We start from the raw sequence: 16,456 nt of genomic DNA, 5'->3' as shown, positions 1-16,456 counted from the left end.
TAACACGAACGCATCAATGACGGACTTGGCTTCTTATATTTCCAATCGCAAATTTTATTTGTGTTACATTTTTTGTTGACTTTACGGGTTTTAGGTGACTAACTTCTACCTACTATATTATAGCTTTCCTTGCCGCCACGAGCAAAGGGTGCAAGACTGGCTGGCTAATTTGATTTCTATTCCGAGCAACTAATTTTTTTTTTTTTCGCTTTTGTTTCTTGAAAAGGGAATATAGCATAGACACGGTAGGCTATATATTTTAAAATTTGTTAACTACACTATATTCACACCAACCATGTAAAAGAAGATATAGGTGTGTTAGCATTCTTGGAGGAACTGATTTTGAATGGAAAACTTCAAGGCTACTAGATTTACCATATTATAGTTTATAGCCAATACCTAACACATATATACAGAAAGGTAGAAGATATATAAATATATAAATATAAATATATTTCAAGATTCAATAAATATATATCACTAATATATATTTATATATATCACTAATATATATTTATATATATCACTAATATTTCAAGATTCAAGAAAAGGGATTTGCTTCCACAATAAAACGTATGCTTCAGAAATACATTGATTTCACACTTTTGCTTCCAAAGATGACGTTCACGCCCTCTTATTCTTGCTTCCAAATGACAACGAAAAATAAAATAAGATCCTAAAAAAGAATCCCCAAGCTAGCGTAACCCACAAGCAACCCCATTTATCCAACTGCTCAATACCGTGTTGCTTAAGCAACTCAGAGCCCGTCCTCAAACACGTTGACTCCGTTAACTCCATCCCTAAATAACTTCCCATTGTCTCCAGAAGCTTCTCCTTCATAGATTCAGGCACTCCTTCCATGAACGTATTATCAAAAACTTGGTTTCCTCTCACGAAACAACGGGAGGGATCATCAAACTCGTTGTGCAGAACAGCTTCATAAGGATACTTTAGTAGAGAAATGTAATGAATCCATATCCAATAAAGATGGATCCTATCTCGGTTAATGTAGAATCCACTGAAGAGTAGACAGTAAGAAAGATATCCAAACGTGACCATGTAACTCATCATCACGTTAGGTATCACACCAGAGACAAATGTAACAAAGGAACATCCTGACCAGAAAGACGCAAAGATTATGAGAAGATAGTAGATGAAACCAGCTAAACCGCCGTTTAAGCCAACGAACCAGAACGTGGTGGCTGCAAATCCAACGGAGAGTGCGAAGAGATGAGGCAGAGTCACTAGAGAGTGAGATATAACATATGATGATCTTCGGTACGCATTATGAGCAGTTTCTCTCATGAAAATGTATCTTTCTTGGATGAAAGTAGGCAGTCCATCTGCACAACTGTAGAACATTGTAGCCATTGCGAATGAGAAGAAGCTTAGCCTCTCTTGGACGCCTCTAGGTGAGTCATCTACTCTCCAGTAAACCGTAGCCAAGAGAAAACCAGTCATCATGACAATGAAGACCCGTGTACCGATAAGCTCAGGTGTTCTGGTCCAGTTTATCATGTAACGTTTAGCTAAGATAAGGGTCTCGACCCACCATGGGTTTACGTATGAAGCTTTTGAGTTATATGAAGTTGTGACAAGCTTGCCTCTAGTAATGCTTGCATTGATGGTTTCTCTCAAGGGTGATGAGTTGTGGTGAGGTTCTTGACTACCTCTAAGCTTCTTTTGTTGCCAACTTCTGTTGAATTCTACTAACCTGCTGGTTCCTCCAGAGGTTCCTTCAAGATCTTTGATTAGGTCAAGTGTGAACTCCGCATTGTTCTCTTTATCCGGTATGGGACGACCAAACTCTGAGAAGAACAAGGGGAGAGTAGCAGGAGAGTCACTGAACACACACTGGCCGGAAGATAAGACGAGGAGACGATCAAGAAACTCCATAATCCGACAACTAGGTTGATGGATTGACATAACTACGATGCTTCCACTACACGCGATCTTTTTCAAGACTTGCACCACCATGAAGGCACAAGTTGAGTCTAGTCCTGAGGTTGGCTCGTCGAGGAACAACACGATGGGGTCGTGAATGATGTCCGTGCCTATCGATACACGCCTCCTCTCTCCACCAGAGACGCCACGATGACCTTCGTCACCGATCATAGTGTTTTTAACAGTTCTGAGCCCTAACTGGTCTATTAGGGTTTCAACTCTGTCTCTCTTCTTAGATTTGGGTAGGCTTCTTGGAAGGCGGAACTCGGCAGCGAACATTAGGGTTTCTTGGACAGTGAGCATAGGGAAAAGGAGATCGTCTTGCATAACATAAGCAGATATAACTTGTAACACACGTGACTGCAAAGCTTCGCCATTTAGAGTTACCTTGCCTTTCAAGCTACCTTCTGAGATCCGTCCAGCCAATGCATCGATAAGGGTTGATTTTCCAGAGCCGCTTGCTCCGAGAATGGCTAAGATCTCTCCTTCGTTAGTCTCTCCGGTGATGCCGTTGAGCAGAGTCTTTACTTGAGCTGGGCTACGTCGGAAACGAAAACCAAAACGCCGTGGAAGTGTGACTTTATAGGTGAGGTCATTGAACGCAAGGACTAAGGGAAGGGGCCGTGTCCCAGGTGAATGAACACTGATTACGGCGTCTTGTTGTAGCATTTCGCCAGAAGATCAACACACGGCGCTGTGTTCTTGTATGTACTCAGCTAAGACATGATACACACTCTTCTTAGTCAAATTAAAAAAGGTAATATACTAATAGTTGGATATTGTTTTCCATTTCTGTTGTGTTAGTTGTATTTCATATTTTAATAAGATTAATCCTGCATATAGTGAATACTGATTAAGATTTTCCATTTGAAAACTGGCATATAGGGGTTGATTGGTAAGTGCTGTGATTTCATATTTTTACTGTAGAAATATTGCTGTGGTTTTTATTGCTTTGGCTTTAGATTTTTAATTTTTAAAAATCTTTAAATTTGGGCTGTAGGTTTTTGTCTCTGCAGAGAAATTGTAAAGACATAAATTCAAAGAAGTGCTGTAGATTTTATAAAATGACTGTAAACTTTAAAAAAAAATAGAAATCAAGATTGGTGTAGATTTAGTGCTCTAGAAAGAAATGAGACTGTAGAGAGCACTCACAGCCACTACCAATCACACCCATAGTGGATACTGATAAAATTTCATAGTCAAGTTCTTTTTTCCATCTAACTGTTTAAATTGATTTATAGTTATTGTTACAAGACCTTATTTTTCACAAATTAACTTTAAGAGAATTCATAATTACTGAAAAACACACATGAAACAGAAAAAAATATAGAAATTTACCTAATGAAGTTAGAAGACCATTGTCGTTGTGGCAAGCACAAAATGAAATGATGAAAACTCGTTCACAGATGTCTGTATAAAGTATAGATCCTAATCTGTTGCGCTTGAGAGACAACGGTGAATTAAAAAACTTGTGAAAGAAAGTTGAGAAGTATATGGAGCTTGGTTGTGTAGTTGTACATTCTATGTGAATTAGATTACTTTATATATACCCGCAGAATCTGTAAGAGGTCTCGTGACGTATTGAAAAGGAGTCACTCAAAAATGTAACTTGCATTTTGTGTGTTGTGTAGACACACACAGTTCCTGTTTTTCTTATTGCTTTGTATTGGAGGTTGTGGATAATCATGTATAATATTGAGATAATGATGTATTTAGAGATAGGAGTTATCTCTAACCAAAGTTGGTTATGAGAAGTTGTATATATACTGTTATACGTGAATGAATAAAGTGAAGCAGTTCTATTAGATTTACATGGTATCAGAGCAAAGATCATTATAAAATTTTTTTCTGATCAATCAAACTAAGAAGTCATGAGTGACAACGAAGAAACGAAGCAAGTGGCGGTGAAACAGAGTACGGCGAAAGTGATATCACCGTATTCTTTGTTTTCATCAGACAATCCTGGTGCGTTGATAACCTCGGTTCAGCTGAAGGGGGATAATTACAACGAATGGGCCATGGAGATGGAGAATGCTCTTCGAGCAAAGAAGAAAATAGGGTTCATCGATGGGACTCTATCTAAACCGGCAGAAGGTCATTCAGATTTGGAATTGTGGCTTAGTGTTAACTCGATGATAGTTGGGTGGATTAGATCTTCTATGGAACCAATGGTCCGATCTACCGTAACATTCATCACGGAGGCTCACAAATTGTGGGAAAACTTGAAGAAACGATTTGAAGTGGGGAACAAGGTACGAGTTCACCAACTGATGGAGCAGCTGGCTTCGTGTAGGCAAAACGGTCAACCTGTGATTGACTACTATGGTCGTTTGGCCATGATGTGCAGTTGCTCAGCGGCTGCCGTGTATGAGAAGGAACGTGAAGATGAGAGAGTTCATCAGTTCATCATGGGTTTGGATGAAGTGCGGTTTGGTAATGTCGTGACAGCAATCATTGAAGCTGACGACTTGCCAGATCTTGGTAAAGTTTATGCTAAAGTCATAAGAGAGGAGGCTAGGTTAAATTCAGCTAAGTCTCGAGAGATTGTGCAGCAAGAGGCTATTGGTTTCGTGTCTCGCAAGGAAGCGCAGGAAGAAACACGAGATTCTTTTTCGTCTGGTTTTGGCTCGAAAACGGAGAACTCCAATGTTGGATATGGAACTAGAGCAAGGGATCGTCTGTGTTCTAACTGTGGCAAGACGGGGCACGATAAGAGTAATTTTTGGCAGATCATTGGCTATCCGGAATGGATGAATGAGAAGCGTGGAAGAGGAGGTTCAGGTAGAGGTCGTGGTGGTAACGCAGGAAGAGGTCGTGGTACAGCACATGCTGCTCATGCAACCAGCTCGCAAGGAGCAGGTTCGTCTGATCTCACGCCTGAACAATGGAGAGCAATTTCCCAGATTATAAATGATGGGAAATCAAGTGCTCAATCAGAGAAGTTGTCTGGTAAGAATATTGGAGATGTGATTATAGATTCGGGTGCTTCTCATCACATGACAGGAGATTTAAGTCTTCTTGTGAATGTGAAAGAAACTCTACCGTGTGTTGTGGGGTTTGCAGATGGAAGAACCTCAACTTCGGTACATATGGGTGATATGATTCTAACAGATCGTATTTCACTCAAGGATGTGTTGTTTGTGCCAAAGCTAGATTGTAGCTTGATCTCGGTATCCAAGCTGTTGAAATATTCAAACTGCTTTGCCTTATTTACGGATACTATTTGTGTATTGCAGGACCGTTCTTCGAAGACTCTGATTGGAGCAGGTGAGGAACGTGGTGGGGTTTATTTCTTCAGGGATGTGAGAGTTGCAGAGGCTAAACGAGTTGATGCAAGTGGTGATCAGCTTCTGTGGCATAGGCGACTTGGGCATCCAGCTTTCTCGATTTCATCTTCTTTATCTACTTTGTCTAGTGTTTTGAATAAAGCTAGCTCTAGTCCTTGTGACGTGTGTTTTAGAGCAAAGCAAACCAGAGATGTTTTCAATGATAGTATTAATAAAACAAGCAAGTGTTTTGAGCTTATACATGTTGACGTGTGGGGACCTTACCGTGTACCTTCTTTGTGTGGAGCTGTGTATTTTCTTACTGTGGTGGACGATTTTTCCAGAGCAGTATGGACTTACTTACTACTTGCGAAATCAGAAGTGAAGAGAGTAATGCAGAGGTTTTGTGCTTATGCCGCGAAACAATTTGGTAAAGAAGTTGAGATAGTCAGAAGTGATAATGGGATGGAGTTTATGTGTTTAGAAGAGTATTTTCGAGACAATGGCATTGTTCATCAAACAAGTTGTGTTGCTACACCACAGCAAAATGGGCGTGTGGAGAGGAAGCATAGACATATATTGAACGTTGCAAGGTCGCTCCTGTTTCAATCAAAATTGCCAGTCAAGTTTTGGGGAGAGGCAATTTCAACAGCAACACACGTTATCAACATGACTCCACCTGCGGTGTTGAAAGGGAAATCACCGTATGAGGTGTTATTTGGCAAGAAGCCAGTGTATGATGCATTAAGAGTCTTTGGGTCGTTGTGCTATGTTCATCGACGAGATAGGAGTAAAGACAAATTTGGAGAAAGGAGCAGAAAGTGTGTCTTTGTGGGCTATCCTTTTGGGAAGAAAGCTTGGAGGCTATATGACATTGAGAAGAATGAGTTTGTAGTGTCGCGCGACGTGAGTTTTATTGAGGACGTGTTTCCTTTCAGTGAGATGAGTGAAGATGCGGTTCATCGAATTGAGTTAACAGGAGGACCTGACGATGACTGGACGATAGAAACAGTCGTAGTTGACAGGGGGAGTAACTCTCAGGCAGCGTGTGAGTCCATTACTCCTGTAGACAAGAGTGTGGAAGCAGAACCAACAACTGGACCAGATCAAGAAGATAAAACAGTCACAGAGAGTGTTCAGGAAGAAAATGTGGCTGATGTCGAGGTTCAAAAGCAGAGTGCTGAACAGAGCAGTGTTGAGAGTGTAGAAGGTCCTAGCAGTGTGGGAGTGATTCCAGCAGTGATAACAGTGCGGGACTACGTGAACTACAATGCGAGATGCATTAAAGAAGAACCCCATCACGCTGCACTCAATGTACAATCAGAGTCCTCGTCGGTCCAAGGTAAAACACCATACCCTCTTCTGAATTATATTTCTGATGAACGGTTTTCTCCAGCGCATAAGACATTCTTGGCTGCGATCACAAGTGGAGAAGAGCCAAGGAGTTATAAGGAGGCAGTTCAACAAGAAATATGGAGAAACTCAATGAAAGATGAGATTGGTGCGTTTGAGCTGAATAAGACTTTCAGCATTGTTGACTTGCCGCCAGGAAAGAAAGCCATTGGCAATATGTGGGTTTACAAGTTCAAGTACAAGGCTGACGGTACTGTGGAGAGGCCTAAATCAAGATTGGTTGCGTTGGGGAATAGGCAAGTGAAGGGAAGAGATTTTAAAGAGATTTTTGCACCCGTCGCTAAGATGACAACGGTGAGAAGTCTGTTGCGTGTTGTAGCAGGAAAGGGCTGGATTGTTCATCAGATGGATGTTCACAATGCATTTTTGCATGGGGATTTAACGGAGGAAGTTTATATGAAGCTTCCACAAGGATTTAAAACAGATGATCCCACCAAGGTTTGTAAACTTCACAAAGCTATTTATGGACTGCGGCAAGCACCGAGGTGCTGGTTCTCTAAACTCACAGATGCTTTAAAGCGGTTTGGATTTAAGCATTCGTATGCAGACTATTCATTATTTGTATACAAGAAGAAAGGAATGGAGCTTAGGGTACTCATCTATGTTGATGACTTGTTGGTGTGTGGGAATGACTTGGATTTTGTGTCTAAGTTTAAAGAGTACTTGAGCCGATGCTTTCACATGAAAGATCTGGGAAAGCTTAAATATTTTCTTGGAATAGAAGTAGGGCGTGGTGAAGAAGGCTTCATGCTCACGCAAAGGAAGTATGCGTTGGACTTGATCTCAGATGTTGGATTATTAGGGGCTAAGCCAGCAGCCACACCAATGGAGCAGCATCACAAATTGGCTTTGGATACAAGTCCGTTCATGATTGATGCTGAGAAGTATAGAAGATTAGTTGGTCGGCTAGTCTACTTGTCGATTACAAGACCGGATATTTCGTATTCTGTGCATATACTATCACAGTTCATGAAAACTCCGCGACAGGTGCAATGGGATGCGGCGCTAAGGGTGGTGCGTTATCTCAAGGGTACAGCGGGACAAGGTATTATGCTGAGTTCTAAACTCGACCTCAGTTTGTCAGTGTTCTGTGACGCAGATTGGTCAGCTTGTCCGACCACTAGGAGATCCTTAAGTGCATATGTGGCATTGGTTGGTGATTCACCGGTTTCTTGGAAGACAAAGAAGCAGGGAGTGGTTTCACATTCTTCAGCAGAAGCTGAATATAGATCCATGGCTCAGGCAACTAGAGAGATCAAGTGGCTACGAAGGTTGTTGGTGGACTTGGGAGCTCCGCAGATGAGACCTTCGAAATTGTTTTGTGACAGTAAGTCTGCGATTTATATTGCGGCTAATCCAGTGTTCCATGAAAGGACTAAACATATTGAATCGGATTGTCATCAAGTGAGAGATGCTATTCAAGATAGAGTGTTGGAGACAGTGCATGTACGAACAACAGAACAGCTAGCGGACGTGTTAACAAAGGTGTTGGGGAGAGTTCAGTTCGAAAATTTGCTGTTCAAGTTGGGTGTTAGAAACTTTCATATTCCCAACTTGAGGGGGAGTATTGGAGGTTGTGGATAATCATGTATAATACTGAGATAATGATGTATTTAGAGATAGGAGTTATCTCTAACCAAAGTCGGTTATGAGAAGTTGTATATATACTGTTATACGTGAATGGATAAAGTGAAGCAGTTCTATTAGATTTACACTTTGTCCTCTTACTTCACATGCTTGGCCCCATTTAACCGATGTTGTACTAACACTAAGGAATACACAATTTAGTATTTGTGATCCTTCTCTTTTGCCTTTTCTTCACGGCGTAATTTATATATAGGACAACCTGAACCGGCCATGACTAAAAGCACATTAAGCATGTGCTTCTAGTTTTCAAAGTAATGATTTATTTTGGGGGCAAATCATTTATATGAAAGTAGGATCTGCACTCTAGCTACAAACAGAAAATGAATAAAAGGCTGATTCATCGAAACTGATTTAATATTTTTAAATTATTTATTTCTGAAAATTCTCATCCCTAGCTAGCAACAGTTTTCAGTCTAAACTCATTGAGAATCATCCATGATTTTGCCTTGTCGTTATATTTTTCAAAAAAGTTATATTTTTTTTTTCCGTCAAGGTGATTCATTAATATAATAAATGGCACTAACACCATAACCCACATAACAACTCGCACAAGAAACTTAAGTTACCCTGTAATGCGACAAAACAGAGGAGAGAATATTACAAAACAGAGCAAAATAAAACAGGGGTCACACCCTACTATTCTCAACTCAACACTTCACTCCACAACGAGGTTATCCCTTCCGATTCCTTCTTCCACCGAGACAGCAATCAGAGAGATCGGCTTTCATTAACAAAGAACTCAAACAACCAAGATGGATGGCCTCTAGCCACATAAGAATTTACCAGTCCATACTTGATGACACTTTGAGCAATGAAAAAGGCTCCTCTATTTGCTTCTCTAGTCACCACCTTCAATTTCCAATTGAGTATTCCTTCCAGTTCCTTTTCCATTAGGGATCTTTGAAAATGGAAGGAGGGCCAGGCTTGTGGTCGTTGAAGTGCACCAAATAAATCCCCAAATTCACCCGCAAAGATGACATTGGATTGTCTTTGGCTTCTCATACTCTCAAACGCCCATAAAACAACCACTAGCTTAGCCTCATCTCGATTTTTAATCCCAGAGAATGCTCTTCGACTATGACAAAGTACCACTCCTCTATCATTTCTTAGGACCCACTCTCCTCCTGCGCATTCTTTACTTTTTGAATACTCCATTCCGACATTACACATCACCCAATCAGGTTCTGGTGGAATCCATGTGCGCTGTGAAGATGTAGAGGACATTGATTCAGCTTTAGCCCACTCTACCTCGACCTGTTGTGCTGCATACCACTCGTTAGCCTCCTGGATTGCTTTCTGAACCAATTCCAACGCATTAAGACATCTTCCTTCAAGAACATCTCATTTCTTCTTTTCCAGATATTCCACAAAATCCAGGGCCAGGCTCTTCTATCTTTCTCTGGCAAACCTTTGAGATCATCTAGCTTTAGAAGAAAGTTCATGTTTGTGAACACTGAACCCTCATTAAAGCTGCCATTAGGAACTGTTGAGACTGCCCATACTAGTCTAGCAAAGGTGCATTCAAACAGAGTATGATTGATCGATTCTGGTTCTCTCCCACAGGTTTGGCATCTCTGATCTATCTTCATTCCTCTTGCACAGATTAGATCAGCCGTCGGAAGCGCTGAGCTCAGAGCTTTCCAGAGGAATACTCTTATCTTTGGTAGAGTTTTGACTTTCCACACTTTCTCCTTAAGCTCATTCGTGGAGGGGAGCGCCAGGGCTTCTGGTATCTGATCCTTGATTTTTAACGATGACGCCAGCCAGTAGGCTGACTTCACCGTCATTTCCCCACTTTTGTTGAACTTCCATGTGAAAAAATCCTGTCTCTCGACCACTGGTTGATTCTTCATAATCATCTCAACATCTCCTTGCACAAAGACCTCTGCTAGTTTGCGTTCATTCCATCTCTTTGTCTCTGTATCAATCAGTGAGCTTGCCATCAAGTTAACATCGAAGACTACATTCTTAATCCACGGCGCTCTTAATCCTTCCTCCGGATCATCTATCCATTTATCTATCCAGACTCTTGTGGTTTTGCCATCTCCCACCCTTTGCCTCAGTCCTTTAAGAAGTAGCTCCTTACCAAACATAAGACTCCTCCACGCAAAGGAAGTTCTCTCACCCAATGAAGCCGCAATAAACTCTCCTCCCTTAAAGTACCTGCTCTCTAAAAATCTTGCCAGCAGGGATTGTGGATGGGTTAAGATTTTCCAAGCTTGTTTGGCTAATAGAGCTTGGTTGAAACACTCAAGGTCTCTGAACCCCATACCCCCTAAATTCTTTGGCAAACATAACTTCTCCCAAGCGACCCAATGTACCTTTTTCTTATGACTGTCCGCGCCCCACCAAAAATCTGCCATCGCACTTGATAAGCTCGTTATTAGTATCTTAGGGAATCGGAACACAGACATAGCGAAAACAGGTATTTCTCCCACAGAAGACTTGAGCAGGACCTCCTTCCCTCCTTGAGATAGATGTTGAAGGTACCAGCTGTTAAGTCTTGCTTGAGATTTATCCTTAATGTATGAGAGCATCTCCACTTTAGAACCTGAGAAACATTCAGGTAGACCTAGATATTTGCTTGTTCCTCCCTCGTTGTTTATCCCCAAAATGTTCTTGATCTCAGCGCTAACTGCCTCTTCCACTCTTCCTCCAAAGGTGATGGAAGATTTCTGTAGATTTATGTTTTGTCCGGTGGCAGCTCCATAAAACTGTAGAATTCTATGAAGGACTGTGGCTTGATCCTGAGAGGCCTTACACATGAACAGGCTGTCATCCGCAAACAAAAGATGATGAATCGCAGGCCCTTCATCCGAGAATTGCAGGCCATTGAAGAGACCGTTCCTTTCAACCACGTTGAGCAGGTGCGTGAGTCCTTCAGTGCAAAGAACAAACAGGAACGGGGATAGCGGATCACCTTGTCGGAGGCCTCTTTGTGGAGTTATCAGACCGAAGGGTTGGTCATTCATTAGTACCGAAAAGGTGACAGAAGTCACACACATCATCACCATCTCTATCCACTTCTGATCAAAACCAAGAGCCTTCATGAGATTCCTCAAATAGCCCCATTCCACTTTATCATATGCCTTTGATATATCGGTTTTCACCGCCATGAATTCTTCGGAGATGCGAGGGTGGGCCTTAAGAGCGTGAACAGCCTCATGGGCTATGATAATGTTATCTGCAATGTTCCTCTCGCTGACAAAGGCTGATTGATTGACTGATACCAGGGAGCTTAGGAAAGGTTGAAGCCTCTTGACCAATATTTTGGACACTGCTTTGTATAACACCGAACACAAGCTTATCGGTCTTAAATCACTCATATACTCCAGGTTGGGCACTTTAGGAATCAGACACAAATATGTAAGGTTCCATTCCTTAGGCATGATCCCTGTTTCGAAGATTTCTTGGATTTCCTTAGAGATTTGGTCGCCAATAACTCCCCAGTACTTTTGAAAGAAGGCTCCAGTCATCCCGTCAGGGCCGGGGGCACTATCTGCGTTGATGGAGAATATAGCATCTCGAATCTCCTCTTTAGATACTCTTCTCGATAAGTTTAAGTTCATTGCGACAGAGACCTTTGGCTCGAAGCTCGCAAAGGCTGTCTCATAGGACCTTGGGTTGGAAGATTTGAAGAGTTCAGTGAAATACTCTACCGCAACCTCTGCTTTCGCTCCATCCGACCACTGGTCTTGATCATTCTTGTCCTTCAGCTTCGTGATGTAGTTTCTGGAGCGATTGGTTTGGACCGACCCATGAAAGAACTTGGAGCTCCGATCTCCGAAAACTAACCATTTATCCCTACTTTTCTGTCGCCAGAACATCTCCTCTTCTATATATGCATTCATTATCTCTCTTTGAACAACATCTATCATGTAGCGACATGGGAAATCACGTGATTGGAACCACTCCAGGCGCTGGTGGAGTAAGTTAATCTTGTCTTTGGCATTAAAGTTCCTCTCCCTTTTCCATCTACTGAGAACCGTTCTGCAACTTCTGATCTTTGTGGTAACTCCCTCCTCGGGTTTCCTGTTGTTTACAGCCCAGGCTTTCTCCACTTCTTTTATTACTTCAGGATGACGCAGCAGTCTTTTATCAAACCTAAAAAGGCCTCTAAAGGATTCCTTGGCTGCGTTTAACCTCAGCCAAACAGGCCTGTGATCCGATCCTCTTTTCTCCAAGAAGTTTTGGTTCGATTCAGGGAATAGCTCCAACCATGCTTTATTCCCAAAGCTTCTATCCAAGCAGCATTGAATCCACTTTTTCCATCTTTTTCCGCCCCATGTGAATCGATCTCCTTTGCTACTAAACTCCTCCATACCACAACAGTGTATCATTTCAGCAAAGGGTTTAAAGGAAGCCTCAGATCGCCTTGGCCCTCCTGTCTTTTCTTCATTGTTTAAGATTTCATTAAAATCTCCAATAATACACCAAGGTTCCTTTCTGATATAACCCCATCTGCTAAGCCTTTCCCATACAATCTCCTTACCTTCACACGAAGGTTCTCCATATATACAAGAGAGAAAAAAGGAGAAGTCTCCAAACTGGACTAAGGTGTCAATGACATTCTTATCCGCAAATTTTACATTGATTTTTATGTTTTTTTTTCCAAAAAAGAGCTAGACCCCCACTTAATCCAACTGGATTCACAGTGTAAACCCCATCATAGCCCAACCAAACTTGCAAATCAACTAAGACATTCCGACAATTTTTTGTTTCCATCAAAAATAAAATCTCCGGGAAAAGGTTTTGACGCATCTCCCGCAGTCTCTGAATTGTCAAGCCTTGAGGCCGCCCCAACCCTTGACAATTCCAGCTCATGATGCTCATTGGGAAGAGGGCGATCCCTCATGTGGGATCACCTTAAGGCACTGAGCCTTGTTAGTGACGACAGCCACTGCATCTTGGTTTATCTTCTTTCTCTTCCTTGAGCCTACCTCTTGTTTTCCATCTCTTCTCTCCTCTTCCTGCACGCTATTATCAGCCATCAAAGCTAACATGTTCCTCTGTCGTTGCGCTCGTGGTGGCCTCCTTCTGATAGGACCCCGTTTCCTAACCGTCCCGGAAGAGCACGGTTCCGTAGAACCAGCCCGAAATACCGTAGGAAGGTCAGATAACGTGCCCCTGAAGTCACTCTCCGACTCTTCAGAATAGCCTTTACTGTCGCTCATAATAGCTTTGAAAGAACTCATGTTTCTGTTCGCTTTCATCGATGCCGCCATGAGTTTATTGGGATTGACATTGAGATCCCAGTTACACCTTTCAGCCTCCTTCTGTCCATAGTCAAAGACATGACCTTTGCCTTTGTTGAGGTCTGTTGTGATGATAGGGATTGTTTCAAGCCTCAGAATAGTCTTTTGCACTATAGGATCCTTCTCTGCTTCAGCAACAGACTTCTTCACCTTGTCAATCTTGACAGTTAGAGCTTCACCTGTATCGGCTATAAGGAACCTTCTCATCTCTTCTAACACTTCATTTGCTATTTTAGGCCTCCCAGTCATAGGATTGATTCCTACCTGCTCCTCATCAAGTACTCCAAATAGAGGATCAGTTGGCTTCAGCACTGTTATCACTCTACTCTTCTCAGCGATAATCTTCTCTCTTCTCGAGCTCGCCGCGTCCTGTCTTTTTTTAACCTCCCACGGGCATATGGTTTTCTCGTGATTCAATCTTTTGCAGGTAAAACATCGCTTTTGCAGCTGCTCATAATCAAAGTGAATAATGTGGGTTTTGCCTCCACCCATGTTGAGAACTCTCGCCATTTTCAGGGGATTTGCTACATTGAAGCGGACTTGAACTCTTATGAATGGTTGAGCAATAGGTTTCGATGGATCGAAAGCAACCACCTTCACCTCCCCTAGCATTTCCCCCAGCGACATCAGAACCGAATGAGTGTAGTAGTTCACCGGAATCTTACTAATCTGAACCCACAGGGGAATATATTGAAGATAATCATCTGGTGGATTCTCTACCCATCTCTCTAGCACTATCGCCCATTCATTGAATGTCTGAACTCCTTTCTCAAGTACATCAAGCAAATCATGTTCAGTTTTGAAGATAAACTGAAACTTTTCCTCAGAAAGCGCCACACCCCTTACTCTTCCTTCTTTTTGCCACTTCCGAGGCATGGTGAGGATGAGAACCGACATCTTTTGGCACTCCGGGTTGAGGGTTCTTCCTATAAGGCTTAGAGCATTTTCTTCTGCCGAACTGAAACCAGGTAGCTCCGGCATAGTGAACGGTACTTCTTCTTCTTCTTCCTCCAGCGAAAGAGCCATGAGAGCTCTGTCCATAGCAGCAGACATCTTGTAATTTTCGAGTTAAAACCGCTCAGATCTTCCATTCAAATTAAATGTTCAACCACCAGTCTTCAATGGATAAGAACAGGTAGGTCAAAAACACTTAATATTTTGTACTCACACAGCAAAGTATAATAATAGAATAAAGAAAGTACAGTCTTTTAGAAAGAGAACGTGTGGTTTTTGCTCTGCCCAAACCAAGATCTACTGTTTCACGAGCCCCAATGAAGTACAACTTAAGCCCACGCGGGGTATCTAGGGAGCATTTTCTCGCTCTACTTTCTCTCTCTTCAACAAAGTTATATACACTACTGAGTTTAGACTCCATTTTGAAAAAGAAAAAAAGTTATCATGGAACTGTTGACGACCTATAATATTCTTTCAAAAGGTCCGAAATCAGGTTTTAGAAATTTCGAATTAAAAATAACCCTTTGTACCAAGGATACTTTGAATCTGAAACACATACACAAAAAAAAAAAAAAAAAAAATCCTTACACTACCACTAGAGTCACGCTAGACCACAGGCACTTGGTCCATTTTGAAAATCTTGTGGTTCGAAAAAAAAAAATTTAAAACAAGTTGATGGGTACTGACTACTGAGTCTACTGACTAGTAAGGGAAGACCACAAAAAAAATTTGATTCGATCTACTGCGATACTTTGTATTTTTTTGGCGCTCCAAATTTGTTTTTTTTTTCATATTTGCCTTTCGAAAAATGCCAAAAAAGGTCATTAGACTCATTCCGTACATTCCATCTTTATCTGAACCCCACAGAGCAGATAGAGAATATACGCGAACCAATGAAATAGCCACGCGGGCTCTCCCTAGCCAATAGCAATCTGATTTTAGATTCGCATCCTACAAAACCGTACTTATACGATCACTCTTGCACACTTTCACGCGGGCTCTCTTATTCACATCCGATTTCTTTTATAGAATAATTATTAGTAATTTGAAATTTTATTATATAAAGCTTAGTTTTTCAAAGTTTTTAATTAACATGATCGCGATACATAACAATTATATATTTAAGATTGTAACATGTATTAATCTATCTCATAACTAAAAATATATATATTAAGATATTAACAAAAATGAATTTTATTAAAAATCTTATTAAATATATTATTTAATAGTAGCTTGGTTCTTCAAAGTTGCTAATTAACATGATCGTGACACATAGCAATTATATATTTAAGATTGTGACATGTGTTAATCTATCTCATAATTAACAATATATATACAAAGATATTAACAAAAATGAATTTTATTAAAAATCTTATTATATATATTATTTAAAAGTAGCTTGGTTATTCAAAGTTGCTAATTAACATGATCGCGACACGTAGCAATTATATATTTAAGATTGTGACATGTGTTAATCTATCTCATAATTAACAATATATATACAAAGATATTAACAAAAATGAATTTTATTAAAAATCTTATTATATATATTATTTAATAGTTTTAAATCCTAATAAAAAGATAATTAGAAAAGATTATTTGATAATAATTATCCTTCTAATATTGTGACATGCGTTTAAATATATAAAAGATTAAAAATATATATAAGATAATAAAAACTAATTTTGAAAAAACTACTTTTAAAAATTATTTAATAGTAAAAACAATTTTTAAAAAATATTTAGTAGTAATTTTTTTAGAAATTTTCTTTTTTCAAAATCCTAAAAAATAGATTTGAAAACAATTTATTTAATATAATTTTTATTTTCTAAACCTTTAATGAAAATATAATTATAAAAGATTATATTGAGCTTGGTTCTTCAAAAGTGTTAATTAACATGATTGTGACACATGTTAGTTATATATTTAAAAATGTGATATATGTTAAACTATATCCCAATCAAAAATATATATACT

The 16,456-nt window shown here is 40.3% G+C and overlaps 2 protein-coding genes across 2 annotated transcripts; both read right to left on the bottom strand.

The window, feature by feature from the left end:
- Positions 1 to 538: 538 nt before the first annotated feature.
- LOC106449209 (ABC transporter G family member 17-like) lies at positions 539 to 3,473 on the bottom strand. The gene is made up of 2 exons (XM_013891009.3): positions 3,283 to 3,473; positions 539 to 2,660 (listed from the first exon to the last, which is right to left on the bottom strand). The coding sequence occupies exon 2, from the start codon at positions 2,611 to 2,613 to the stop codon at positions 625 to 627; it is 1,989 nt and encodes a 662-aa protein (XP_013746463.1). The 5' UTR covers positions 2,614 to 2,660; positions 3,283 to 3,473; the 3' UTR covers positions 539 to 624.
- Positions 3,474 to 13,099: 9,626 nt separating this feature from the next.
- LOC106447931 lies at positions 13,100 to 14,578 on the bottom strand. The gene has a single exon (XM_013889881.1). It carries the CDS (start codon positions 14,576 to 14,578, stop codon positions 13,100 to 13,102), a length of 1,479 nt encoding a protein of 492 aa, XP_013745335.1.
- Positions 14,579 to 16,456: the final 1,878 nt, after the last annotated feature.

The sequence above is a fragment of the Brassica napus genome, chromosome A4, assembly GCF_020379485.1.
Source record: "Brassica napus cultivar Da-Ae chromosome A4, Da-Ae, whole genome shotgun sequence".
Lineage (NCBI taxonomy): Eukaryota > Viridiplantae > Streptophyta > Magnoliopsida > Brassicales > Brassicaceae > Brassica > Brassica napus.
This window is presented reverse-complemented; position numbering and strand designations above follow the sequence as displayed.

What these genes read in the sequence shown, in the direction of transcription:
- LOC106449209 (XM_013891009.3), bottom strand. Translation starts at nt 2,613, where the DNA reads ATGCTACAACAAGACGCCGTAATCAGTGTTCATTCACCTGGGACACGG.
- LOC106447931 (XM_013889881.1), bottom strand. Translation starts at nt 14,578, where the DNA reads ATGTCTGCTGCTATGGACAGAGCTCTCATGGCTCTTTCGCTGGAGGAA.